The 26,845-nt window shown below is 39.8% G+C and overlaps 3 protein-coding genes and 1 long non-coding RNA gene across 7 annotated transcripts in view; 2 read left to right on the top strand and 2 right to left on the bottom strand.

The window, feature by feature from the left end:
- The window catches only part of LOC116264231 (pentatricopeptide repeat-containing protein At1g05670, mitochondrial), a 51,888-nt gene extending 33,722 nt beyond the window's left edge, over nt 1-18,166 (bottom strand). The window contains exons 1-3 of one of the 4 annotated variants that reach the window (XM_031644336.2): nt 15,760-18,166; nt 15,523-15,584; nt 14,073-15,026 (exon numbers count right to left, since the gene is read on the bottom strand). In XM_031644336.2, coding sequence (XP_031500196.1) covers nt 15,933-18,158 — 2,226 coding nt within the window. In that variant the 5' untranslated portion in view covers nt 18,159-18,166 and the 3' untranslated portion in view covers nt 14,073-15,026; nt 15,523-15,584; nt 15,760-15,932. Of the gene's footprint in view, nt 1-14,072; nt 15,027-15,522 lie in introns of those variants that run through there. The other 3 variants (XM_031644335.2, XM_050080524.1, XM_031644334.2) reach the window with 3 other exon arrangements.
- LOC116263554 (uncharacterized) lies at nt 3,407-4,521 on the bottom strand. The gene is made up of 3 exons (XM_031643292.1): nt 3,756-4,521; nt 3,585-3,641; nt 3,407-3,441 (listed from the first exon to the last, which is right to left on the bottom strand). Exons 1-3 carry the CDS (start codon nt 4,519-4,521, stop codon nt 3,407-3,409), a joined length of 858 nt encoding a protein of 285 aa, XP_031499152.1.
- Nucleotides 12,076-13,216, top strand: LOC116264929 (uncharacterized). Its single transcript, XR_004174942.2, has 3 exons — nt 12,076-12,206; nt 12,283-12,445; nt 12,886-13,216. It is a non-coding gene; the product is annotated as an uncharacterized LOC116264929 (long non-coding RNA).
- A 277-nt stretch (nt 18,167-18,443) lies between the features above and the next one.
- Nucleotides 18,444-20,737, top strand: LOC116264233 (pentatricopeptide repeat-containing protein At1g08070, chloroplastic-like). The gene has a single exon (XM_031644337.2). It carries the CDS (start codon nt 18,458-18,460, stop codon nt 20,348-20,350), a length of 1,893 nt encoding a protein of 630 aa, XP_031500197.1. The 5' UTR covers nt 18,444-18,457; the 3' UTR covers nt 20,351-20,737.
- Nucleotides 20,738-26,845: the final 6,108 nt, after the last annotated feature.

Genomic DNA, 26,845 nt, shown 5'->3' with positions numbered 1-26,845 from the left:
TACAATGGCTTGCAATGTCATCCTCCTCCTCTTGCTGTTCTTCTTTTCTCTCTTCAGCGCATCAATTCCGACGGAGAAAGTAGCGGCGCTGGTGCAGGAGCAGCCGCTTGCTTTCAATTGACGACCTCAGTTATATGACGGGTGGTCAGCTTCAGGAAGAGCCAGAGGAAGCTAGTTGCTGAGGCTGCGGCAGTAGCAGTCCAGAGAGGGGAACAGAACAGACGACTAACTCAGGCAGCTGGTGTTAAAGAAAGAGGAATAGGAACGATGGTGAGAGGAAAGAAACTGTATTTCTCATTGTATTTCTATGAACCATTTACAAGGTATATATAGGGGCAATTGGATAAGAATAGAGAAACGATCCTATCCCTGATTTCTGCTCGTACAAGATCATCATTCCTAATTCGTTGTGATTTTTCAATCTGCAACGTCTAACAACTCATCCTCTTGATTTGGGCGATCTCTGATTCCTTGATTTTGGGCAATCTCTGATTCCTTGATTTTGGGCGATCTTCTTCGACTATTACAGGAAGTAACGTTCAACACTCCCCCTCAAGTTGGTGCTCCAGGAACGATGAGACCCAACTTGCATCTGAATTTTACAAACGAATCTTTTCCCAATGCCTTAGTAAAAATGTCTGCAGTTTGATTTTCAGTGTCAATTTGCTTAGTACAAATCTCCTTTCTTTGGATCTTCTCTCGAATGACATGGCAGTCGATTTCAATATGTTTTGTTCTTTCGTGAAACACCGGATTTGCAGATATGTGTATTGCTGCTTGATTGTCACAATGTAATTCCATTAGTTGATGAAGAATAATTCCAAAATCATTAAGAATGTACTTTATCCAAGTCACCATTGCTCTATATTCAGCTTCTGCTGAAGACCTTGAAACAGTTGTTTGTTTCTTAACTTTCCAAGATATTGGACTTTCTCTAATGAAAATGCAAAAACCTGAAGTGGATCTCCTTGTCATTGGGCAAGATGCCCAATCTGAATCACAAAAGGATTTGACTATCATGTCACTATGGGATGATAAGAAGACCCCATAACTTGTTGTAGATTTGATGTAGCGAAGGATTCTGAAAGCTGCCTCTAAGTGCATTGTTTTTTGTTGCGACATGAACTGACTCAACATGTGAACATTGTGCATAATATCAGGTCGTGTAATGGTTAGATAGACCAAATGACCAATTATTTTCCTGAAAAAGGTGGGATCTTGTAATAGTTGCCCTTTTTCATCATCCAACTTTAAATATTGCTCCATGGGTGTTTCACTAGGTTTGGCACCACTATATCCTGCTTCATGTAAGATATCCAGTGTGTACTTCTTTTGGGATAAAAAAATCCCTTTCTTGGATCGAGCTACTTCAATACCCAAGAAATATTTTAAATCTCCCAAATCCTTCAATTGAAATTTGTTATTGAGGATGACTTTCAGTTTCTCAATGGCATCACGATTGTCTCCCGCAATGATTATATCATCAACATACACAATGATGAAAATACTGCCTTGTTTATTGATATTGAAGAACAAGGAATAATCAGCCTTAGATTGAGAGAAGCCAAGGTGTTTGAGAGTCTCTGATAGTTTAAAAAACCAGTTGCGAGATGACTGTTTGAGACCATATAAAGATTTGTTTAGCCGACACACCTTGTTCTCCCCCTGTCGGGTAAACCCAGGAGGCAGTGTCATGTAGACTTCTTCATGTAGATCACCATGGAGGAAGGCATTGTTGACATCAATTTGAGAAAGACTCCAACCTTTGATGGCTGCAATTGATAAAAGACATCGAATAGTGGTGATTTTAGCAACCGGAGAAAATGTCTCTGTGTAATCAATGCCTTCGGTTTGAGTATACCCTTTAGCAACGAGTCGAGCCTTATAACGTTCAATAGTACCATTGGCATGATACTTGATTTTATAGACCTATCGGCAGCCAATAGGGTGTTTGCCTGGTGGGAGAGAAACAATATCCCAAGTTGAGTTGGCTTCTAGTGCCCGAATTTCAGCTGCCATAGCGTCTCTCCATTCTTGATGTTGCATTGCCTCTTGGAAGGTGGACGGCTCATGGTGATTGAGGATAGATGTAAGGAAAGCTTGATAAGTAGGAGAAAACTTGTCTAAATGAAGGTAGTGACACAGGGGGTACCTCGTTCCTTTAGGTTGCATATGTGCCGACGTCGATGCAGAAGATGTAGGCTGGGTGATGGAATGACATTGATATTCCTTAAAGTGTGAAGGTGGAACGCGCCGTCTAGTTGATCGCCGCAATTGAGTGTCAGAGGAATCAATGTGGGGGGTAACAGTATCAACGATGTTAGGTTGATGGTGATCTGATGGTGGTGCCGGTGGTGAGGGTGTAGGTGATTGAGGTGGAGGAGGTTGTGGTGGGCTGGTTGGGGAAGGTTGGGGTACATATTCAAGTGATTCTTGAGATGGTAGAGGTATAACAACTTCACTATCTTGGACTTGGTGGTTTTGAAAAGGAAATGTATTTTCTATAAACTTAACATCTCGACTAGTGAAAATTTCATTAGTGTCAAGATCATAGAGTTTATAGGCATGTTGACCATAAGGGTATCCGACAAAGACACACTTACGTGATCGTGGGTCAAATTTATGAGTTTTGCCAATGTTATATGCATAACACAGGCAACCAAAAACACGAATGTGATTATATTTGGGAGTTTGTCCATAAAAAACTTCATAGGGGGTTTTTTCTTGTAAAGGATGAGTAGGCAAACGATTGAGTAAATAAGCAGCAGTTAAAACACATTCCCCCCAAAATTTTATAGGCAAGCATGCTTGAAAACGAAGGGCACGAGCAATATTTAAAATATCTTTGTGTTTGCGTTCAACCACTCCATTTTGTTGAGGAGTGGCGACACAAGAATGTTGACGCTCGATGCCTTTATGATGTAAAAAATTTTCCATATTTGCAGAAAAAAATTCAGCTCCATTATCACTTCGGATTTTTTTAATGGAGGTTTGAAATTGATTTTCTACTAAATTGATAAATTTTTGAATATAAAAGAATGCCTCAGATTTATAACGCATGAGAAAAACCCATGTGCAACGTGAGAAATCATCCACAACAGTGAGGAAATAATGAGCACCAAATAGTGAAGGTGTATTGTAACCTTCCCAAATATCACAATGAATCAATTGAAATATGCTAGTGGTGGATATTGAACTATTAGGAAAAGGTAAACGAGTTTGTTTGGCAAGATAACATATGGAGCAATGCTCATTAACATGAGAGGAATCAATTAAACTAAACAAGGACTTTAAGCGAGCAAATGAAGGGTGACCGAGTCTAACATGCCATAGAACAGATTGGTTTGGTGAGGCAGCGGCGGCGCGTAGTTCTTCATCCTTAAGGATATACAAGCCATTCTGCATTCTACCCTTCCCAATCGACTTCATCGAGCGTCGGTCCTGAATGGTACAAGAATGAGTATCAAAGATAACTTGACAATTGTTTTGAGCAACCAACTTGGACACAGATAAAAGGTTACAAGAAAAGGTAGGAACATATAAGACATGATGTAACGTAATAGAAGAATTTAAATACAACTGACCAACATGGGTAACTGGAGTGGTGGAACCATTAGAGAGCTTAACAGGATTAGATTGAGCTAAAGAAGGGGAAATGAGGTTAGACAAGCAATTAGTAATATGGTGTGTAGCTCCGGTATCAATTATCCATACTTGAGAGGAAGCTAAGCAAACAATGGGTGACTCTAACATACCTGCCAGGTTGACCTTGGGTGTTTTGGAATTTATGAATTCCATAAACTGATGGTATAGTTCTGGTGTGAGGGGAGGAGACTGCTCTTGAGATTTTGTGGATGGAGGAATTGACAATGCATCATTGGTAGAATGAAGGTTTGCTTGAGGCTGCTGTCGTTGGCCATTAGAAGTGCTCTTCTTGGGAAAACCGTGAAGGAGGTAGCAGCGAGCCTTAATATGCCCAAGTCGCCCACAGTGTTCACATTGAGGTCTGGTTCGACTCTTAAAGCGGTTGTTGTCATGATTCTGTTTCTTCACAATAGCTGCTGAAATGTTGTCAGATTGTAGGGGAACGTGAAGATCACGTTGGCATTCCTCTTGAACCAGCAGGGCGTAAGCTTTGGACGTGTTGGGGACAGGATCCATGAGTAAGATCTGGCTACGAATCGCTCCATAGCTCTCATTCAGCCTCATCAAGAACTGAATTAATCTGTCATGTTCTTGAATGTCATGTGCTTTCCTCATGGCTCCACATTCACAGGTGGGAAGAGTGACAAGCGAATCATACTCATCCCAACGGCCCTTGATTTGAGTGTAATACGCACTAATGGAAGATTGTCCCTGCTTGCAGTTAATAATCTGTTGTTGGATTTGATAAAGACGTGGAGCATTTGACCGGGAGAATCTAGCCTTTAATTCATGCCAAACGTCTGCAGCGTTTGTGGCATAAACGACTGTTGAAGTCAGGGACTTGTGAAGAGAATTCAGCAGCCAAGAAAGTACCATGTTGTTGGATCTCTCCCAAGAAACAATGAGAGAGTGGGGACCCGTGGGTTTCGGAATAGAACCATCAACAAAACCCATCTTATTTTTGGCTAAAAGGGCCATGGTCATGGCTCTTCTCCACGTTTCATAATTATCTCCAGTGAGCTGTTGGGATACAAGACACGTACCAGGGTTGTCCGAATGATGAAGAAAGAATGGACTATCTTCTTGAGTGGTTGATGACATGGAATTACCTGACGTTCCATGAAAATCTGCCATGATTAACTGAATGCTTGTAAGAAGTCCCTTCACAGGTCTCCAGTAAGAGGACACCGCAGGAAAAAGACGCCCCAAATCTTAGACCGGAGTTTTCCTTGTAAGTTGTGCCCAGATTTTGTCTTAAGGAAGGCACAAGGCGAAAACAGGGGTGCAGGGTCGGTGTTCTGTTTGCACGCCCACCACCGGAGTAGTAAAAAGAAAAAAAAAAACGAAGAGGGCGCTTGAGCCACTCGTTCGCGAGAGCAGTGGCGATGCAGCAGAGAGCGCTCGCCGGCGATGCAGGAGGAGACGCTCGAGCGGGCGCTTCGTGCGGGAGCTGCTCGAGCGGACGATGCAAAAGCTTGCTCGAGAGGGCGATGCTCGAGCGAGGAGCGGGAGCGGGAGCAGGGAGCAGCTCGAGGGGGCGTTTCGAGCAGGAGCAGCTCGAGCGAGCGATGCAGCAGCTTGCTCGAGCGGGCGATGCAGGGGCTTGCTTAATGAACAGGCGCTCAAAGTAGAGAGCGGACGATGCTGGAACAGGTGGGAAGCGAGGAGGACGATGCAGGAGAGGGATAAAGCAGATCTCTTTTATTCCTTCGACAAAAGTTGGGTTTTCCCCAAAAACAGAGTGGATCAAGACCGCGTCTGCTGCTTGTGAGCAGGATCATCCATGACCAACAGAGAAAGAGTCAGGTCCGACGGATGAAGAAGAACGGCGAGCGGCAGCAAGAAGGTAGGCGGCAGATCCTTCTATTTTTCTTCTATTCCTCACGATCTAACATAGCTCTGATACCATGTTAAAGAAAGAGGAATAGGAACGATGGTGAGAGGAAAGAAACTGTATTTCTCATTGTATTTCTATGAACCATTTACAAGGTATATATAGGGGCAATTGGATAAGAATAGAGAAACGATCCTATCCCTGATTTCTGCTCGTACAAGATCATCATTCTTAATTCGTTGTGATTTCTCAATCTGCAACGTCTAACAACTCATCCTCCTGATTTGGGCGATCTCTGATTCCTTGATTTTGGGCAATCTCTGATTCCTTAATTTTGGGCGATCTTCTTCAACTGTTACAGGAAGTAACGTTCAACAGCTGGTGGCCGAGGAATACGATGACGAGGGTCCAGGGAGAAACAGTAGGCGACCATGAGGCGGAGGATTGTGAGGAGAAGGCCCAGAAACAGAGACGGGACAGGATTTCGAGGCAGCAGGGCGAGAAGCGCCTGTGCCATGTAGAAGGAGAAGAGCAACAAAATTCTCCACCATCTTTCACTCGCCATCGTACTGACAGGTTTTCACACAGAGGACAGGTTACTCTGTTTCTTCGACTAATGCATGTGCGGGGTTCCTGTTTTTATATGAGAGTTTAGACCTAAATACGAACTATATCACAGCTTGCGTTCCACTACAGAAGCCTCTCGAGCTTCTATTACGGTTACAAAAGAATTGAATCAGCTACAGAATATCCAAGATCCAGAATTTGTAGTGTGAAATATATACAATATCACTTGTCGGATTCGTTAATGCTGTCTAAGTTGGCAGTAATATTAATTTATTAGATTTATTAACTATGTCAGCAATCTTTATACTTGATATATATCTTTGTTCTGGATTTGTTTGGTCATGCATGACATGAACATTACCTATATATATTAGCATGGCTCATTTCATATGAAATAGCCAGCTTCATTTGAAAGAAATGCTATATGACCTTTCTTTCATATGCAAGAGTATGTATGTACATTACTTCTGAGGCTGGAATGTTTTTTGTTAAATTTTGTGTCATTAAAAACGGTGGCAAAAGATGAATTAGCAATAACATTTTGTTTGGATATGGTTTTTAGTTACTTTGTTTTTTGTTTGTGAACTTTCTTACATTCAAAATTTTTCACTAAATAAGGGAATTCCATTGGATATAACTCGCCGTCACTGAGGCTGTCAAGATGTATGTCCAATTTTGCAGTTGTGCTTACTATGTCATCAACTTTATGTTTTAACAAATGCCTGTAGTAAATAATCTCTCTCTCTCTCTCTTCTTTTTTTTCTCAATATGCAGTGAGGATAAAAATCTGAGTATTTTGCAGCAGTGTTGCAGTAAGCACCAGAAGCCTTAAGGAACAACTTTTAACAAGGTGTTTGTCTGGAAAATTTTGCCTCTTCAGCTTCAAAGGAAACAAATTCGCAGCAGGTTTCCTAGAACAAAGTCTCTTGCCTTCGTTTTTTAATTCTCGAGATATGAAGTCTGTTTGTAAGGATCTCAAGCAGACAAAGTTTAAAGGAAAAAATTTCAATATAATTAGAATACATATACATAATATCAGCCCCTCGATTTGTCTGTTCAAAGATGGAGTCCAAATTCAATTGGCTAAACCAGGTTTTCTTTCATCGTTTTTCTTTCCAAATTTGATCCTAATGTTGGCCTTTTGCACAAGGCCAGGAAAGCTCCTTTCACATGTCATTTTCTAGTTCATCTAAAATAATTTTTAAGTATCTTTGTTATTTTAATTAATATGCCTGCATGCATATTGCTTGATGAGTTTGTAAGTATGTTTGTAAGATTCTCCACATATTGAGCTGCCATCTGTATATCTTGGACTCAACTTTTTCCTTCTTCTTTTTCTGATGTCACCACCATGGATTCCAACCGACTATTTTTCCAATTTCAGTTTCACCACCAAAAAGTATAGATACTTGACCACTTTATTTATTGGTAAGTGTTTGACAATTTCTTACAATTTTAGATACAATACTTAAATATTGTATCTATACTTTTTGGTGGTGAAACTGAAATTGGAAAAATAGTGGGTTGTAATCCATGGTGGATTAAGAGTATATCCGATTCAAATTCAAGGATGAGCGACTAGGATTCATATAATCCGATTCAACAATAAGTGGTTTTGTGCCCCATACAACTAAAGACAAAAGTTGATAAGTTGCACTAACTTTTCAATAAATAACAACCCTTTTTTATTGACTGAAGCATTTAGCCAACCGACCATGCTTTACAATTTGCAAGGGAACCATCGGTTGTTCTTTTATATGGAAAGCTCATTTTGTCCTTTTGAATTGTGCTCGGTGGGATGAGCTCTGCTTTTTGTTTTACTCTTGTGGCTAATCAATGTATATATTATGCATCTTTCATTTTCATTCTTCTCAAATCTGTCGCGTAGACTATTCTAACCAATTAATAGGTGAAACATGAACATCACTTTCGATTTAGTTGCCAAATTTTTCGCATTTTAAATCATATGCATTCTTAACAGTTAAGAACTTTGATTGATTGGTGCGCTTGCTCAATTCTTCTTTATGACAATGATAATTTATCTGCGTATTGACTCATTAAAATTGTAAGGAACTCACTTTTCTTTATTTATTCTCGCCAAATTTAATAACAACGTGCATCGAGGTGATACCATATGGAGCCATATTCAAAGAATGTCACGTGTCATTTTCTAGTTCATCCAAAACAATTTATAAGTATGCTTGTTATTTTAATTAATATGCATGCATGCATACATCCGTTTGTTCTTTAAAATAAGTTATTAAAAAAAAATTATTTGGTCCCCATACATTTTGGAATCTAAGAACATGGTAGGATTTCGGTGCAAATAAGTTAGAGAAAATAAATTCAGGCTTACTGCAAAATACTACTTCAACTCATGGGCGGAGCCAAAGGGGGGGGCCATGGCTATATATATATATAAGTACAAGGCAAGATCACATAGAATTCTGACTCACTTCAAAATACTACTTGATCAACTATGTACCTTCTCAATTTTATTTAACGATAGGGCAGGATTACAAAAAATTCATGAGTTACTGCAACTGTTGCAAAATACTACTTGATCAACTGTAAACCTCCCAAATTTTATTTAAGAACAGGGCAAGGTAGGGCCTCCATAAGCCCCGGCCCCACTTCAAAAATAAAAATTAATTAATTTACATCTAAATTTTTAAAAATTTTACTTATTCTATATAAAAATTTTAAAAAATAATATTTCAGCTTTAGCCAAAATTTAGAAACTTTAATTGAGCCTGCTTCATGAAAATTTTCAGGCTCCTCCACTAGCAACGATACACAAGCGATAGGTAAGGACAAGAGGGGACGGGTAATGGCAGGGAGAGGAGGTCAGGTGGGGTGGAGTAGAGGGGAGAGAGTGGGCTTGGAAAAATGGCTTAGAAAAAAGAGGTTCATCTGTCTCCCGCCCATTCGACCCTTTGTTTAATACGGGCCGTTCGATCAAGCACAATTGAACAGCTCACCTGGGCATCGAGAAGCAAGCCCGGGTCCCACCTGGTTACAAATAAAAAATTTATTTTTTAATATAAAATAATTTTTTTAATATAAAATATATGTTTAATAATAAAATATATTTTTTAATAAAATAAAAATAATTTGTATTTGTTTGTCGAGCTAAATCGAACCCCATCAAGCCGACCTCGGCCGGTTTTTTTGGGCTCGAGCCCAATCGTGCGGGTATGCACAGGTCTAGTCACACCAGTCTGTGCACACATCGAGCCCATTTGCCTTTTTGGCACCGTCCCGTTGGAATTTAAAACTGAAAAAACGGACTGGTTTAATGTTCTTATATAAAAAAAAAAAAAAAATGGAGTTGTACAGCGAGTCCCTCCATACCTCCTAGCTGGACCTCGCTCCTCGTTGCAGACTGCAGGTATGCTCTATCTCTATCTCCTTTATGATTTTGTTTCCTCACCTGCGCCTCTCTGCTTAAAACTTAAAAATTGACTTCTTTTTAAGATAAAGCGTTCATGTAGTCTGCAACGAGGAGCGTGGTCGAGCTAGGAGGAATGGAGGGACTCCCTGTACAGCACCATTCTTTTTATATAAGAACATTAAACCAGTCAGTTTCATATCAAACTTCCAATGAAACGGTGCACAAAGGGAGATCATCATGGGGAACAGCGGGGATGGTGTGACATCGGCATCTTCTACCATGATGGAGTGGCTACCGTGGGCCTTGCATTAACAAAGGACCGTCTCATTTTCGGTCATCCAAACATCGAGGACGACGACATACAAATTCTCCGTCAAATGCACATCTACGTCTGTGATGTAACTTCCTATCGTAGCACTTAGAGTGAATAAGTATATTAATAAGATGTAATTTCTGTTAATTATCTATCAGTATTAGATGTGGTGTAGAATCTCTCTTAGATGTAATTTCAATCGTAGCAATTAAGGTGAGTAAATATATATATATAGATATTTGTGGGTGTGTGTAGGGACATAGGGAAGGGGGGCCCGTAGGGGCCTTGGCCCCCCTCAAATTTTAAAATCTTTAAAATTTTATATGCAAATCAAAAAAAAAGTTTAATATATATTAAAATTTTGAAAATTTTTATTTTGGCTCCTGCAACAAAATGTTTCTAGCACCGCCCCTGATAACCACCATCATGGGTGGGGAGAATCAGCAGTTATGATATAACAACAAGTCAGCCCATTCTAAAGCGTCGACCTCCATTAATTTCAGCTCCAAAAGATTAGGAACCAAGACAATGGATCATGTAGCCAACCCTCTTATAAATGCACCCCATTATATAACCTTTAGTCTAGTGCATTATCTCAACAGTTCAAGTGATGTTAATCATGTTTCTAACGAAATTAAGAAATAACCCTTTTCCTAAGAATGAAGGAATGCAATGTATTTTCAAAGTTTAGGAAACAAAACTAAAGCATGTGCTCTACTTCTCTATAACAACAAGATTAAGTTTGCAAACAGGTTGGATCAATACAGTTGTGTGGTCACACAACCTTTTCTTTCTTTTTTTTTTTTTTTGAGAACACTGAAGCCCTCCTCCTCCCTCCCCACTCTTGGGGATCAGGAGGGCTGCTTTAGAACCTGGATAAATCTGTGATATACTTATCAACTAAAGTATCACATTGCTACCATTTATAGTCTACAGGAATAGTGTCCATGAGAATCGAACTAACAACGAGGCTTTCACCGGCTGGCCAGTACGGCCAATTAAACTGCACCCCTTAAGACGGTCATGCTACTTATTCTTCGAGTACTTTACCTACAGGTTGAATGGGCCGAAGACTATGTCGTATGTACAGGATAGGTCCAACATCGACCAAAAACCCACATCTCCATTTTTCTGGCTCATGAAAAAGGTTTATCTATAGCCTACCGACCACATGGCAGTGGAATTGCAATATGCACCAACATGGGTTAAATGAAGAATTAATTCGCCTAGATTAAAGCAATTCATTGAAGTCGTACCCCTTCTTTTCTCCCCCCTGCTTTTGTTGTTTAATAGGCTGGAAACTACTTACCAACATTCGAAAATATGGAATTGAAAGTCGTAAGAGATTTAAATCAAATGACAACTAGGTTTCTTATTCAAATTAAATGATCCCCACCAGGGGCGGAGCTAGGATTTTTATGTTACCTTCTATATTTAGCTTTAATGCATGCGATCAGAAACATTTTCCGGGGAACAAGTTTTAATCAGTTAACAAATAACAGTATTTTTTATATTAAAATGAATTCATTTCTTTGGTTAAAAGTTTTTACTTGAAAAATATCTAACGCGGCTTTTAGAATTTGATTTGATCTTATGACTGAACCACATCAAAATATTTAACATGTCCTAGAGCCACTATATGGCATAGTTTAGATCAGTTTGAGCACAACATGTGCTATCGCATTTTCCAACTGGGTCAGACCCTTCTTTTTGACAAAAAAGAAAAAAAAAATTGTCCAGGAGACCACTTTATTCAACCGTCATTGCCGGGACTGACCACAGGTTGGGCCCAAGAAAATCGGTACTACTATTTGTTGCATGTGTCCTTGCAAAGGGTCAACCTGTCTGGCATCGGTCTCCCCTTATGCATGAGGAAACACAAGTTGGTGTTTGAATTGGGTTGAGTACTGAGTGTGTGTGTGTGTGTGTGTGTGCATCTATACACATAAAGTTTTAATTTCTTCATGTTGTGCACATTGAATCAGAAATCCAAATCTTGCCTAGAGTTTGGCGTTTTTCTTTATCTTACAGTGAAATTGTTTGATTTAGGACGCCAATACATGGATAAAACGAGTATCCTTTCAGAAATATGTGGTTTTGTACTCTGTGCACTTGATATGTTAGCTTTCGCTTTTGTACTAATCTCATTTTTCGTACATAGTACATACCAACACGCAGTTCTACATCATTTGCAGAAAGAGAGACTTGTTGCTTTTTCATGTTTAGACTGTAGAGGGAATGTTCTTTTCAGGAAGGTTGGATAAGTCTTGTTGGCTTTGAACGTCTTCATCTTCTGTTGTAGCCTTTTTTTTAGATTTACATCTCAGCTTCTGTGCCATATTTTGGCGCAAAAAAGATGGGGTTCATGCCAGGATTGACCTACACTAATGAGCTTACTTCAAAAGATGAGGATCTTCACTGTGACTTTGCATGTGTTCTTTACAAGTAGCTAAGTCAGTGCTCGTTTCTTTCTTACCTTATGAAACTTCACGTCCATCAGTTCCTCACTTTTATCCTTTGCTTTTTCAGGTTATTGCACAGTCTTCTGAATGAACAAAGAATTTAACAAATTTTGCATGATGCTGTGGAAATCGAAATTGAATTTGTTTGTGAAGCACTTCCCTGTGACCTGATTTGGCATGAATTCAGTTCTTATGAGTCAATACATAAAATTGTTACCGGTCGCCTGCTGGTAAACAGTTCCTCTTTTTTATCTTGCATAAATTGCTTAATAACATAGATCCATTTTGGATGTTGGGGGGCTTCATTTGTAGTGTTATTGCACCTTCTAGGACTTTCCCTTGCTCTAGACAAAGAAAGATTATTTTTCTTGAATTGCATGTGTTCCCTTCTGTGCATCTGTTTGGCTTCAGCTTCAAGAACATTTGTATTTACAGGGTTACAGCAGAAAGTATAACGTCTCCAATCCATTTAACTGGAAGAAATTTCATCTCCTTGTAGTTAACTATATGACACTCGTATTGCTTCACAATTTGGTTTTTGTTAATGTTGCCATAGTTTGCATTCCTCGAATTTTGTCAAAGAAATAAAATTATAAAACTTTAATCAAATTGAATGTTTTTGGTACAAAGGTATGTTCATCAATAAATCATCGCTTCTGATTCCGTGCAGAGGCAAATCAAACTTCGTTGAACGAAAATTTGGAGATTACCACAATGCTTGTGTGATGCAGAGTGAAAAACAGGAAGCAAGCAATTTGGTTTTTCGCATGGACGAAGATTTTTGAGATGCAGAAAACGTCAATCTGCTAGTCATTTGAAGGCCCTAGGCAGCTGCCAAGGAACAACATTCTAAAGTGAACGCCATTCAGTTGTCTTAGTATGGTGGTCATGGTTTGCCTCCCTTCCATGGACACTTGTCTTGTTTTTTAATATCTTCTTTGACACGTTGAGGAATTTAGCGGTTGTAGTGCAATGCCAATCCGTAGCGCGGAAGAATTTTTAGGTGTTCTAGATTTTCACGTTCATTGATAAAAATAAAGATTGCAGACTCTACCTGATGAATCCTCCTTTCCCTTCAACTATGATTGTCAAGGTTGTTCATGTTGCTGGAATGACGCTGCCATCTTGCTGAGAACACAGATGAGCTAAAACTCAGAATAGTTCAGGATTTATGCCTATGACTTATCCCATAAAAGTATACAAAAGTAACAGGAAACCTTGATCATGCCTTGACTGCCAGCAGTTTTCTTGCAACAATATGCCTAGTTGGTAAGTCCATGCGAGTTCAACGGTCAACCTATTCAAAAGAAATCTTCAAGCTTCGCATATTACATGGATGAGCTTAGCAGCAGTTTGAATTTGGCTCGTTCGTGAAATTAGACAAGCCGGATGGCGAGCTCAAGTGAGCTGAGTTCATCTGAGCTTATATTAGCTCAACTTCTTGCAAAAATAAACCTGAAGTGCATCTAGTGCTGAATATCGTAAGTCCTGCAATTCTTTTGCGAAAATATACATTTTGGTTAGTGGTGCCAATGTGTTGACTTCTTCAATTAGCTGGGAAATGGGCTGTAGGGCAGTGCGTCACTTGGGTCAGAAGCACAAACAGTTTAAGACTATAAAGAGGAAATATCAGCTAGCCCTGCATGTTCAAAGTTTTAAACTTGCTTGAAAAAAAGTAAAGCCTTCTAATCAATTATGTTAAACTTTTGGAGGGAGGATCTTTAACTGGATAAATTTTTATCTTACTCTTTATATCTATATTTTTTATCAATAAAGGCATATTGTTCCCCTCGTTACTCCACAATAAACATGGGATAAAACATTTGGTTTAATGCCTTCAAATTGCAACCGTGACCATGAAGGAAACTATCAATACTTCCTCCATTAAGATGGTAAGTGAATTTCATTCAAAAATCTGTTTTGTTATGGACATTTTTTTTGCATGAGCTCATTGTCAGCCACTTATTTTTCTCCCTACTCAAGGGCCACCAACAACACGACAAAACTCTAAGGACTACGGAATGCACTATTGCAGAACAGAACTTATTTTTCCCACAGCCTGGTAACGGCTCCTTCACAGCTTCATGCACATAAATGAGTCGCCTTCTTTTCACCATCTATGATTTTTTTTCTTCACCTTGCAGACTATTCACCATGGTGTAATATCCACCATCTCCGGAAGAAAGGAATTTTATAGCATCCGAGAAGGCCTATAGATATCTTTGGATCATATCTCATAGAAAGAATCTCCCTGATATCTAAACAAAGGAAGTTTGTGCTAGTGCTATGAGCCCTTCAGAAGGTGTCTGCTTTTCTAACAACTGATAACTACTCTGAACATGCCCAGAAGGCATCTGCTTTTCAAACAACTGATAATTGCTCTGCTGCTCTACCAACTGCAAGCACCAAATCCTGGTCTCGGAACATAGTATATGTTGCATTAGATTCAACCTCATTTATTTAGAACAAGCCGGACGAAAAAGGGCAGCATTCTGCATCTTCACTAACTTTCCTCATACTCAACCGGAATCTTCTTGAGAGTAGAGTTAACAGTAAGAGCATGGACATGATTTATGATGAATCTTCTCGTTGCTGCAGCACCCAGCCATGAAGCCAAAAATTGAGTCTAGCTGTATTCTACAACCCTTCCTCAAGTCATTGCCGAGACAGATGCACCCACTCTCAAGATGCTGAAAAGGTCCTCTTGAATTGACTCTGTACTTAGAAGCCTTGGGCCACAGGATGTGAAATATACTTTCTTGCAGCTTCCCAATGCCTTTTCATTTGACTCACCAAAGGCATCAGTTCTATCTGCAAAAGAAGACAACAAACATAGTATTTAATGAACTAGTTATTATCACTTTCAAGACTTTTAACAACCATGAATTTTAAAGGTGTTGGTCAAGGATCTCCCTAACTTGCAACACTCCCTATTAGTTTCCAATCTTGATTCTTCATTCTTCTTTTAATTCATTAACTCTTCAATTTTCTTTCAGTTCAATTAGTATGTCCCGACTACTGTAAATTTCTGAAATAGTTCTTTGAGCAAAAGAAATGCTACAACATTCTCTTCATATGGTAAAATTAGGTCCCAGTGTTACCGAAGCGTGTAGATTGATTTTGCCCCAGAAAATATCACTACTTGAACATGATATAACTATGTCATGAATTTGGTTTTTTTATTCAATCAGAAGTCTTTAGCAGAATCATCATATATATTAATTTACTGGAAGCATTTCGGAGGATTAGATGCACAAAAAACATCCTTTTAGCAGTAATCTGTTCAAGAACAGGGCAGGTTGTATACCTGAACAGGCAAGAGGCACATCATATGGGATCGCAGGTTCAAAATTTCAAATCCCATCTTGCCTAGCACACCACAAAAATAGAATTAATGGAAAATAAAAAAATAATAGAGGTAAACAAATGGCAATCCAGGTACGGTTAAAAGTTTAAAACTCTGACTAATAAATATTTCTAAATTCAGCCAATAATGAACCTATATGATGCATAAGGTCCCTGAAAATATTAAGTTGCAACTCACTAAGAGTGGCGAACATGAGTTGGATCTGATAAAATAACCTGATTCAGCAACTGCACAAAAGGTCCCTTTGAGAACCTTAGCTCTTATTGGCCGATGATGAAGCAACCTCTTCAGATATGGTCTCATTTGAAGGCACGAACTCTTTCCTGCAAACTTAGAACCACAACCTTCAATCACGCCACATATGAATTTTCCTGATGCTCCTTGCCTGTCAGGCATTTCTCTACTACTTCATCGCAGAGCTCAAGCGTCAATTCCATGTCACCATAATGGTAACTCAGATCAATAAATCTGTTGTAAACATCTCGATCAGGGATAAGACCATTCATTCTCATCTCTTCTAGTAATCTCATGGCTTCAGCTACTCTCCGTCTTTTGCAGAGTCCGATGATGAGAGCATTATAAGTACTAGCTCTAAGTTTCAGTCCTTTATTAGCCATTTCACCATGGAAATAGCATGCCTCCTTCATGTTCCTAGCTTTACTATGCCCCTTTATCAATATGTTGTACGTATTCTCATCAGGCTGTACACCCATTTCCCGCATCTCTTTGATAATTTGACTCGACGCCCGCATATCACTGTTGATGCAGTGTAACTTGAGCATAGAATTATAAGTGGTAGCATTTGGCATGATATGTTTCTGCACCATCCAGTTCAAGAGATGCCTACCATCTTCCAGCCTCCCAGATGCACAGTAAGCATTCATTAGCACGTTGAAAGTCACGACTGTTGGTTGAAGGCCTTCGTCAAGCATGTCTTTGAGGAAATTATAGGCTTCTTCTATCATTCCCAACTTGCAATATGCATCCATTAAAGTGGTGTATGTAACGGCATCAGGAAATTTCCCTGCACCCTTCATTTCTGCCATGAGCTTTCTTGCCTCCTCTAAGTTCCCTGCTTTACACAAACCATTGACAAGCGAATTGTATGTGCAGACATTAAGCTGCATCCCCCTGCTTGATATCTCATGCAAAAGCTCATTAGCTGTCTCCACCTCTCCCTTTTTACACAAGCCATCTGCTAGTGCAGTGTATGTAACAATGTTAGGAGCCAGACCTTCCTGCAACATTTGGCTATGGAGGTGAAATGCCTCCTTCATCTTATGCTGCTTGCAGTATCCATCAACAAGAGAAGTATAGGCAACCTCATCTGGATTAATCCCCTTACGAATCATTTCCTGGAAAAGGTCTTCCGCCTCTACCATCTTCCCAACTCGACACAATCCGCTCATTAATGCTGTGTAAGCCACAACATCCAACTCCATCACCCGCTGCTTCATTTCGTCAACTAGTTCGTAAGCCTCCCGTAGATTTCCGTCTTTGCAGAATCCATCTATCAATGCCGTGTAAACGACACTGTCTGGAACGATCCCATTGTTCATCATTTCCCTCAGAAGCTCCTTTGCTTCAACCATTCTTTTGTTTTTGCAAAGAACAACCATCACGCTACAGTAAGTGAAGGCGTTGGGCCTCAGACCTTGATCAGTCATTTCCTTCATGATTTCTAAGGCACTCTGAAGCTCCCCACATCGACAATACCCATCGATTATCGTACTGTAACTGATGACGTCTGGTGAGCATCCATTCGCCTCCATTCTGATAAGAAGTTCGCGGCCGTCGCTTAAATTTCCGGATTTGCATACGCCATGAATCATGATATTGTAGGATTCGGTGTTCCAACAGACACCCTCTTCGGCCAATTCATTGAAAACCTTGTTCGCGAGTTCGATTTTGCCCGTCTTAACGAGATGAACGAGGATGAAATTACACGAATCAGTAGAGATGAGGTAGCCATAATTCAGAAGGCGTTCGAAAAATTTCAAGGTATCTTCCACCATCCCGAACTCGGCAAGAACTCTGAAGAAAATGTCGAAAACCAGAGGGTTCGAGCCCCATTCCTTGTAGGTATAAATGACCTTGTCGACAAAATGATCCAAGGAATCGACATCGTTGTCACATTCCGAAACGAATTCCCTTACGAACTGATACGCGGCCTTCGGTTTCTTGCAAGCCAGAGCAATGTGTATGATGATGCAGCGAGCTTCAGCAGAGAGTCGCCTTCGAGCTCGCGCCCAGTTGAAGAAATCCATCGCTAATCTGAAATCCCGCCTTATTTTGATGAGTACCCAAATGAGATGGTCGGCCCGGAAACGCGTTTCTATTGGTTTCAGAACTTGAACCAAGGGCTCCGACCGACGGAGCTTGATGGTGGTCGAGATTTGGTGCACGACTTCCTCGTCCCTGATGGTAGGCTTCTTTGGAGAGTAATCAGGGAAAGGTCTTGTTGACGAGAAGTCATGGTGGTTTGCGGACGTTCGGATTCCATGGAGGAGGAGTTGCGGGAAGCCGGAAAAGATGGCTGGTGGCTGCGCAAGAGAGAATGGTGCGAGCTTTTGCATAATGATTGTGATGGTGGTAGTGGAGGATAAACTGATTTCTGCAAGTCAAGGGGCGTGAAAAGGAGAAGAACAAACATTGCAGTGGTGCCTCCTGTCGTGGGAGGACGAAGAACCACTGAGATGCTGCATTTCATCGTAGCTTCATGTCGGCTCCTCCCTCACCCCTCCTGGGTATGTTATTAGTGTGCGCGCGTCTGCGTGAGTGCGTGTCCTTGTACGTTAATGACGGAAGTGCCCTTGAGAATTCATAGCGCCAAATGTTCATATAAATCGAACCAAATGCCAATCTCTGCAAAGCGATGAACACATTGTCAGGTTCTCTTCTTTCCTTGCTGAGAAATTGTAGCACTATTAATCAAATCGCCCAAATTCATGCTCAACTCGTCGTCCATGGCTTCCCTCTCCACAACCATTTTATCGAGAAGCTTGCCGAGTTCAGGTGCATGGACTACGCTCGCGCAATCTTTGATCGTCTTCCTGTTGCCAACGATTTCTCCTGGAATACCATGATCAAGAACTATGCCGTCAACGGCCCTCCGGAGAATGCGATCTTGTTATACTGTGAGATGCTTGAAAATTCCATTAAACCAAGTAATTTTACCTTCCCGATGATGCTAAAAGCTTGTTCACATATCTTGGCTATTGAAGAAGGCAAGCAGATCCATGCCCATATATTGGAACTTGGGTTTGATTCGGATTTGTACGTTGGGAACTGTCTGATTGGCTTTTATGCGTCCTTTCATTACATTGATGATGCCAAGCAAGTATTTGGTGAAATGCCTGAGAGAGATCTGGTCACATGGAACACTATTATCTCAGGGTATGTCAGTGTTGGTGAAGTCAAGATTGCACATCAATTGTTTAATGAAATTCCTATGCTGAGGAATGTGATTTCTTGGACTGCACTTATGAGTGGATATGGTCAGGCTGGAAGACCGGCTGAGATGGTGCATTTATTTGTTCAAATGTTGATTTCATCAGACAAAGTTATTCCAAATTCAGCTACTATGGTATGTCTTGTATCAGCATGTTCAGACCTTTGCAACTATGAATTGGGCAAGTGGATTTGTGCATTCATTGACGTTAACATCGTTCCTTTGGATATAACATTGAGTACAGCTCTTTTGGGTCTCTATGCCAAACGTGGCATGATCCATAAAGCACGGAAAATGTTTGATTCCTTGCCAGGGAAAAATTTGGTATGTTGGAATGCAATGATTAATTGTTACATGCAGTCCATGATGCCAAATGAAGCAATTCAATTATTTGATCAGATGTATGAGGAAGGAATGAAACCAAACGAGATCACGATGGTGAGTTTGCTATCTGCTTGTGCTGTTTTAGGTGCATTAGACCTTGGAAAGTGGCTTCACCTTTATATAAATAGGAGCGGTCTTAATCTGAATGTGATCCTTGGTACCGCTCTGGTCGACATGTACTTCAAATGCGGATGTGTAGATAATGCTTGTCATGTGTTTGTAAAGATGCCAAGCAAAGATGCAGCTACCTGGAATTCCATGATATCTGGACTTGCAATCCATGGAAATAGCAAGGATGCACTCACCATTTTTTCTCAGATGAAGACTGTTGGCTGGCTTCCTAACGATATTACTTTCGTTGGAGTTCTGTGTGCTTGCAACCACTGTGGGCTTGTTCAAGAGGGCCTTGCTCATTTTACAAGCATGTTTAAAAAGTATAATATAACACCCAAGGTTGAGCACTATGCGTGCTTAATTGATCTCCTTGGTCGAGCAGGGCATGTGTATGAGGTGATTGCCCTGGTGCAAAGCATGCCTTTTGAACCAGATGCAGTCATATGGGGTTCTGTCTTGAGTGCTTGTAGAATTCATAATGATGTAGAATTGGCTGATCGCATTGGCCAAATTGTTGTAACGCCAGTGTCTTCAAATCATGGAAGTTGCATTTTATTGTCAAATATATATGCGGCTGCTGGTTGGTGGAAGGATGTTTCTGTCGTTAGGAGGCAGATGAAACAGATAGGGCTAAGGAAACCAGCTGGGTCTAGTTGGGTTGAAGTTGATCACACCATCCATAGGTTTCTCGCTGACAATGTAACACACCCAAAATCTGTAGAGATCTTTGAATTGCTAGAAAGGTTAATGGTGCATATAAAAAATGAAGGTTATGTCTCCAGTTTTGATCTAGAACTGCAAAACCAAGAAGGTTCCTAATGATGTTCATATAACAGCTAAACTTTGATCTTGTACTCAACATGGAAATGGGCCCCTTCATTCGCTAACCCTGAAGCTGATACCTATCTGCTTATCATTTCCGAGAGTGACAATATAGTATTGCCAACTCATAATATATGCTCTGGCCATCAGCGACACAAAGTTTTTATATGAAGCAGGAATACAAGAGTCTGCGCCATGTGCCTGGAACTTGACACCTAAAAGGCTAAAAACATGGTGAACAGATGGAGATGTCCTTCACAATCTTAGCATGAACTAAGAGCAGACTATGCATTCCTTGTGGATATTCCAAAATTTGCAGCTATATGGATCTTAGTTGTATGATTTTTTTCAAAGACTGCAGCTGAGGGCTCAAAAGATCTTTTATATTGTCATTGTATCTCGATTTATGATCCGATTGAGCAATGGATTAGCTATTTGGCTTCTTGTGGCTGTTTGTTTCAAGGAGGAGGCTTGATCAGACCATCCCTCTTCTTAGGTAAGGTCTTCTCTACCCTTCACCCGTTGATGCTTTTCAATGAAAAAGGGTTCTGCTTGTAAAGTAAAACTAGGACCCACTCTTGCATGAATGGGTAAATTTTCTGTTCTCACCTAGGGAAGTTTCATCACTTAAAATAGATATTTCTGAAGAATCACGACACTTCCCCGTAAAACATGTTTGAACGAGACAAGCATTACATTGTGACAGATATGGAGGGGCACCCCTTCACACCTTATCCTCTCATCTCCAATACCCAAGCTTATTTGAGAACCCTTGGTGATGCAATTGTCTTGAGCAAAAAAAGAGTTCTATGGATGAATTCATCACTGTCAATTTACTGAAGGTCAGCGTTCAAATCACTAGAAACTGACATGCATAACTGATTGTTGGCAACCACATAAAAATAGCTGGTTGTAGTTTTCTAAAGTAACAAATCAAAGATACACCTAGACTCTGCCAAATCCATCTATGCAGTCTCATTTGATTCAGAGTCCAGACAAATGCGTAGCTACATGTTTCCAAGGAAAAGGAGGGTAGGGTATGAGGGATTATCCAGGTCCGCATGGTAGGTCTTCAACAGCAATTTCTGCGCATGTTGGTATCACACAGTTGGTGGCAGTCACTTTCTAACAGTTTGATATCGCTCCAATCTGCAAAGCTAATCTGATGAAGCTCTGCGGCATGCATTGTTAGAGGTCACATCCTGATGTCACTTCCCCTGCAGCCAACGGACGGGTTCTGATCAAACTGGAACCATGCAAACTATGTTAGATTGTTGTTGAAGCATTTCCGTGAAATTGTAAATAATAGATTCAGTTCCAGTACTTATCAACAGGCGAAGTAAATAATCTTATGCCAGTAAGAGCTTTATCCAGCTAAAAAAGGTAGTCTGTGTTCGGTCCAGGACCTTCAAGTTGGAGGCGGTGAAGAGTGGAATCCCAAGGGTACATTTCTTGGCACAAACTGGTCAGTCTCTTCAACTGTGTATTTTCATTCCTTCACGGGTTTAAGTTTATCTTAGTAAAACTTTCATCGACATTATTCATTGTGGTTTCTCTTTTTCACCTGTAAAATGAAATAAGTGCTCTGGACAAGGTTTTTTAAAAAAAAAAAAATGGCTGAGTTAATAAGATGAAATGTGAGTACTTACAGATAATAATAAACCCATTTTGCTAAGCCCAGAACCATGGTAAGATAGACTTGTCATAAACTGCTAATGCCAGACATGGATTTGTCGGTATCAAGAAAACAGTGATGGTTGGTCTGCTGCTTATGAATCAGATGAAACTGACACCAAACAAAATGACAGAGATTAAGAGAACACAAAATTGAAAAGGAGAGAACTTGCACCTGCCACTTGGAGAAGTTGCACCTGCCACTTGCCATTCATTCTTACCTGCTGTTGTGCGGTTATGCAGCCAGCATCTCCTTGATGGAGACAAGGAGATCTAGCACCTTAATCTTTTGCGTCCACAAGGAAATTGACATACTTGGACTGAGGCTTTACAAACTCACGTGTGAACCGACCTCATAAAACTCACAAAATTGGACGCCAGCTAGTGTTTGATTTCAAAGATAGACTGCCTGGGCAAGTCTTACTCTGGGGCTGTGAGAACTCTTCCTCTGATTACGTTGTGAAAGTTGATTAACAAGATCTTTCTTCATAATTGGTGAGTTTGGTTGTGCAGACGAGCAGATCATATAATATCTCAAATCATTTTCTTGCATGATAAGATGAATGTTGTCAATATCTGCGTGCATCACGTAAAAGATGCATGTGTCTGAATCGGCCGAAACACTGAATCATTGCAGAAACCGATAAAAGCAAAGGATTCAAAACGAACAAATAGAATCTCTGATTCTGCGCTGAAATCGATATCGATGACATTGAATAAGAGCATAGATAATTCAACGGGATCTGATAGAAATCTTTTATCTTCCATCTTGGGTGAATCGGTGATAGATGGTTACCATTATGACAGATATCTATTGCCTTATACTGCCATCGAGAACCAAAATGATTTGATGAAAGGACCTGGGACCCATTTGAAAAGCCACGCCGTCCTACTCCAATTGTTCGATTCTCTTGTTCAAAAAGAACAGTTGAGAGGGAGGTGTAAGAGCTATAAGATTGATGGCTCTTTTAAGTATGGTTGATGTGGACAATATTTGTCGGGTTGAAGCTCTGAGACGATCGCTGAAAACTTGGGGTGCAAAGTCATGTAGACTTTACGTGTGGGGCCCAAGACAAAGCGACCCACTTCGGGACAAAGGTCCCCATGGAACACAGGTCCTAAGTGGTATGGGTCCCAGCATACAATTGTGTGTTGGATCTCGGATCCATGGTAAAATAATGCATTTTAAAGTTATGTTTGATAGCCTAAGATCTGAGATTTGAGGCCGATCAATCTCAAATCTGCATTAGGTGAAAAGCAGTGGATTTCACGAATGTAATTTAAAATCTTTTTTTTATATGGGCACTAAATATATAGCTAACAAATTTTTTTTGGACCAGTGACCCAGTTCTTGTGGTGTTGACCCATATAACTGGACTCAGTCCACCCAAATCCACTCACTTAAAACAAGGTTTTAAACTAGGCTCTCCGGGGCATATGCCCTCCCCCCATGTCTACATTACATTATAAAAACGGTAGGTCTGGAGTGATCCAAATAGATGTATGGTAGGCTTGGCAGCCTCATATCTTCATTCCAACGCTATCGAACATAGCCTAAAGGAAAGTTCAAAAACAAAATGATAGGCTTGACTCTTGACTTAAAGGTCTTCAACTTTACATCATTCATATTCTTCGCTTATCCACCCCTTTCTCTCTCTAAATCTCTCTCTCTCTCTCTCTCTCTCTCTTATTTTTTCGCTGGTCCAATAACTGCCCTCCCTTTCAACTTTCTTGCTAATTTCAACGCTATATATCAACTTTTCCCTGTTACCAAACCCCAACTGATTATCAAGAATCAAGTGTGGCAGTTCAAACCCTCAGCTAGCATGACAATTTTTTGCCTTGTTTCTTCAAGTATGTATGTCTACATGTTAGAAAGAATATCAACTAGTTAACAGTAACGTCACATGCATAATTAATGCATGTCCACTACATGATTATGTTGAATCTGGACATAGTGCTCTCCGAAATGCAGTCATAATAAGTTTTTGCATGAGAGTGTTGTCAATTTTCTATTGTCCCAGACTTGATTTTATCACCACCTTTAGTATATTGAGCAGTTGAATCTAAAATAATTGCATCTCTATTGAAGTGGCCTAACGCAAGTTGAATTTATGAAATCCGTAGTCATTATTCTTCCTATGACTTTTTCGTAGGCTCCTTTATGAGCTTTGAAAGTTTTCTCATTTACGCATTTTTTTAGCCAACTTAGAAAATGAGTGCCATAATTTTATATGTTTTAATACTGATGGTACTCTTATTGACAACAACATGTCAGTAAGGACCTGACTTCACCAACCGCCATTAAACATGGATCTGAAACTCCCCCAGATTTGATAGAATCATAGTGCTGCCGCCTTTCCTTTCCTTTTTAACGGTCAACAACTTTTCATTTTAAAAAAATATATTTTGAAAGTGCAAAAAAACTTCTATATTTTCCACAATTATAGACTGTTCATCTGAGCTCTTCTTTGGTAATAGGCATCAAAAGTTTTGTCCTCAATGAAATATTTGAGGCAAAGTTAAAAGAGCAAGCCCTTTAAATGACATTTTTAAGTTTTCTTTTTTGCTTTTTTGTCATGTCAAGAACCTAACTTGTGAGTTCATGCAGCCTTAGCATCATAGTCTTAAGAAGATAAAACAAAATCAGACATTAAAATAAACGGAAACTGCAGCTCAGCTGAACAGAGGCACACAAGTTCATGGTTTTGTCTATTACTATTCTCTTTAAACATGTGGATTGAGGTAATTGCAACAAACGAGGGTTGCACATGCCAAGAAAGTGGTGTGTCAATTAAAATATTTTTCATAAAACAATATCATAACAGAAGAAATGTGAACTCTCTCTCTCTCTCTCTCTCCCTCTCTCTCTCTCTCTCTCTCCCTCTCTCTCTCCCTCTCTCTCCATCACTTTCTCCTACCAACCAGCTCCTTTTATTGTGTTGTACGCTTCTCTGTTACCTAATCTCACCCACTATAGGATGGCGACAGGGACAGGTGGCCTTAGTCAATTTCTTATCCTGACACTAAATAAAAGGAAACACTTCTGTAAAGAGAAAGAACTGTTCTAGATAACTCCTCATGGAAGATAAGGAAATGCTGCCATAACCTTTCTAGCCATAGATTTCAAAGTTGCGGCTTCAAATTTATCAACAGGAATGCATGTAAAAGTATGCATTTCTAAGTTCTTATTTTAGAAGTTACGAATTGATTTGGTGAGGATCAACCAACCCTTTAATTGGATGTACCCAGTCGGCATATATGATCTTATGGCATTTCGAAACTGTACATGAACTTTGTGATTTAAGGTCAATTATTATCGAATCAAACTTGTAATTCTAGGAAGACAGGGTATATTCAGGCAACAAAAACAACCATGAGCAGAGACAGCGTAAATCATTAAGATCATAAGATTATTGTATATAAGTTTTCATAATACTTAGATTGAAACAATTTAATGAAGGTAAATTTTTTTTTTTCCTTCTGGAGAATCCTCATTGACAAGACTATTTACCGGAGCTGCTTGAAATTTTGATCTGGACTTTTCACCTTAACATCCTTCGCAGCTGTGTTCTTAACCATACTTCTTTAGAATAAATGAATAAACACACAAGGAATAGAGAGTTTTGCTGCATGTTAGTTTAGTCGCCATCCTTCATTGTTAAACGGTCGTTTTAAAAGAGAACCTCCACTGCCATGACTTCCAATTTCTCATTAAGAAAGAAAAATTCTCCATTTCAGTAATGGCAAATGTTTTATTACAGGGCCAACGACAAGCGCCTCGAGTTATGTCATCAGTCTTCCTTGTCTAGAAGGCCACAAAAGATTATGAGATAATCATAAAAAGGATGATTGATGCAATATTCTCACCATATGCTTTTAACTTCTTACAGAAAATGGCAAAAAAGATCTAAGGACAGGAAGTCTTCAGTTTGCCTTTCCAGACTATGGATTTTAACTTACATAAATTCTATTAGCGAGATTAAATTTACATTAACTGCTCATCGAAACCTGCAAAACAGCCAATTTTTTAATTAAAAATTTACTCTGTTCCATATTATGAAAAGTTCATTTGTTTCTTCTAGAATTTCACTTTCTTCTGTGCTTTATTTAAGGGCCAGATGCTTGAACACAATATTCTCACAAAAATAAACCAGGCGAGATCATCCTACTTAGGTTGGAAATTAGTTGGACTTGGTGAGAAGGTTTTGACATTTTTGGTTGTATCCAATTTGATTATGACCCCACCTCGAATGGACTCAGCTGTTGCTAATGAGATGCAGCTAAAATCCTAAGTCTATGAATAAAAACAATTTTACAAGAATGGTTAGTGGAAAAAAGTAACAGAATTATGATTTTTGGCCCAGTGGCAGTGGACTGCACTTAGTGAAGAGTTTCTTGGTAGTCAATACCTCGAGTCTATATGATCAACTCTGAACCTAAAATGGTTAGCTAAAGCTTAGCTCATGGTCAACCGTGTTCATAGAAAGAAGAAATCTAAAGAACTTTGTCCAAATCGATGGTAGCGATCATTTTCTCCGCTGAGGTAAACACCAACTGTGATCACACGAATTTCTTTTCACTGGTCATTGTTTCGTCCTAAAATAATTGAACGTTTATGAGCATCAATGAGCAATGTCAATCATCCCTGCTTGGGATCTTGTTAATATTTAGCAATGTCAAGACGAAAGGGGTGAGAAGTTGCTAATTCAGATTTGGAAATTTGTGATTAATGTCAGAATCAGGAGATTGGATCTTTGATTGGGTGGCCGTGGCATCGTCATTCACCGAAAAGCGAAGGCTGTCGATGTACTTTCG

This window comes from Nymphaea colorata, chromosome 11, assembly GCF_008831285.2.
Source record: "Nymphaea colorata isolate Beijing-Zhang1983 chromosome 11, ASM883128v2, whole genome shotgun sequence".
Taxonomy (NCBI): Eukaryota; Viridiplantae; Streptophyta; class Magnoliopsida; order Nymphaeales; family Nymphaeaceae; genus Nymphaea; species Nymphaea colorata.
The sequence above is the reverse complement of the archived record's forward strand: the minus strand, read 5'-3'. Positions and strand labels throughout refer to the sequence as shown.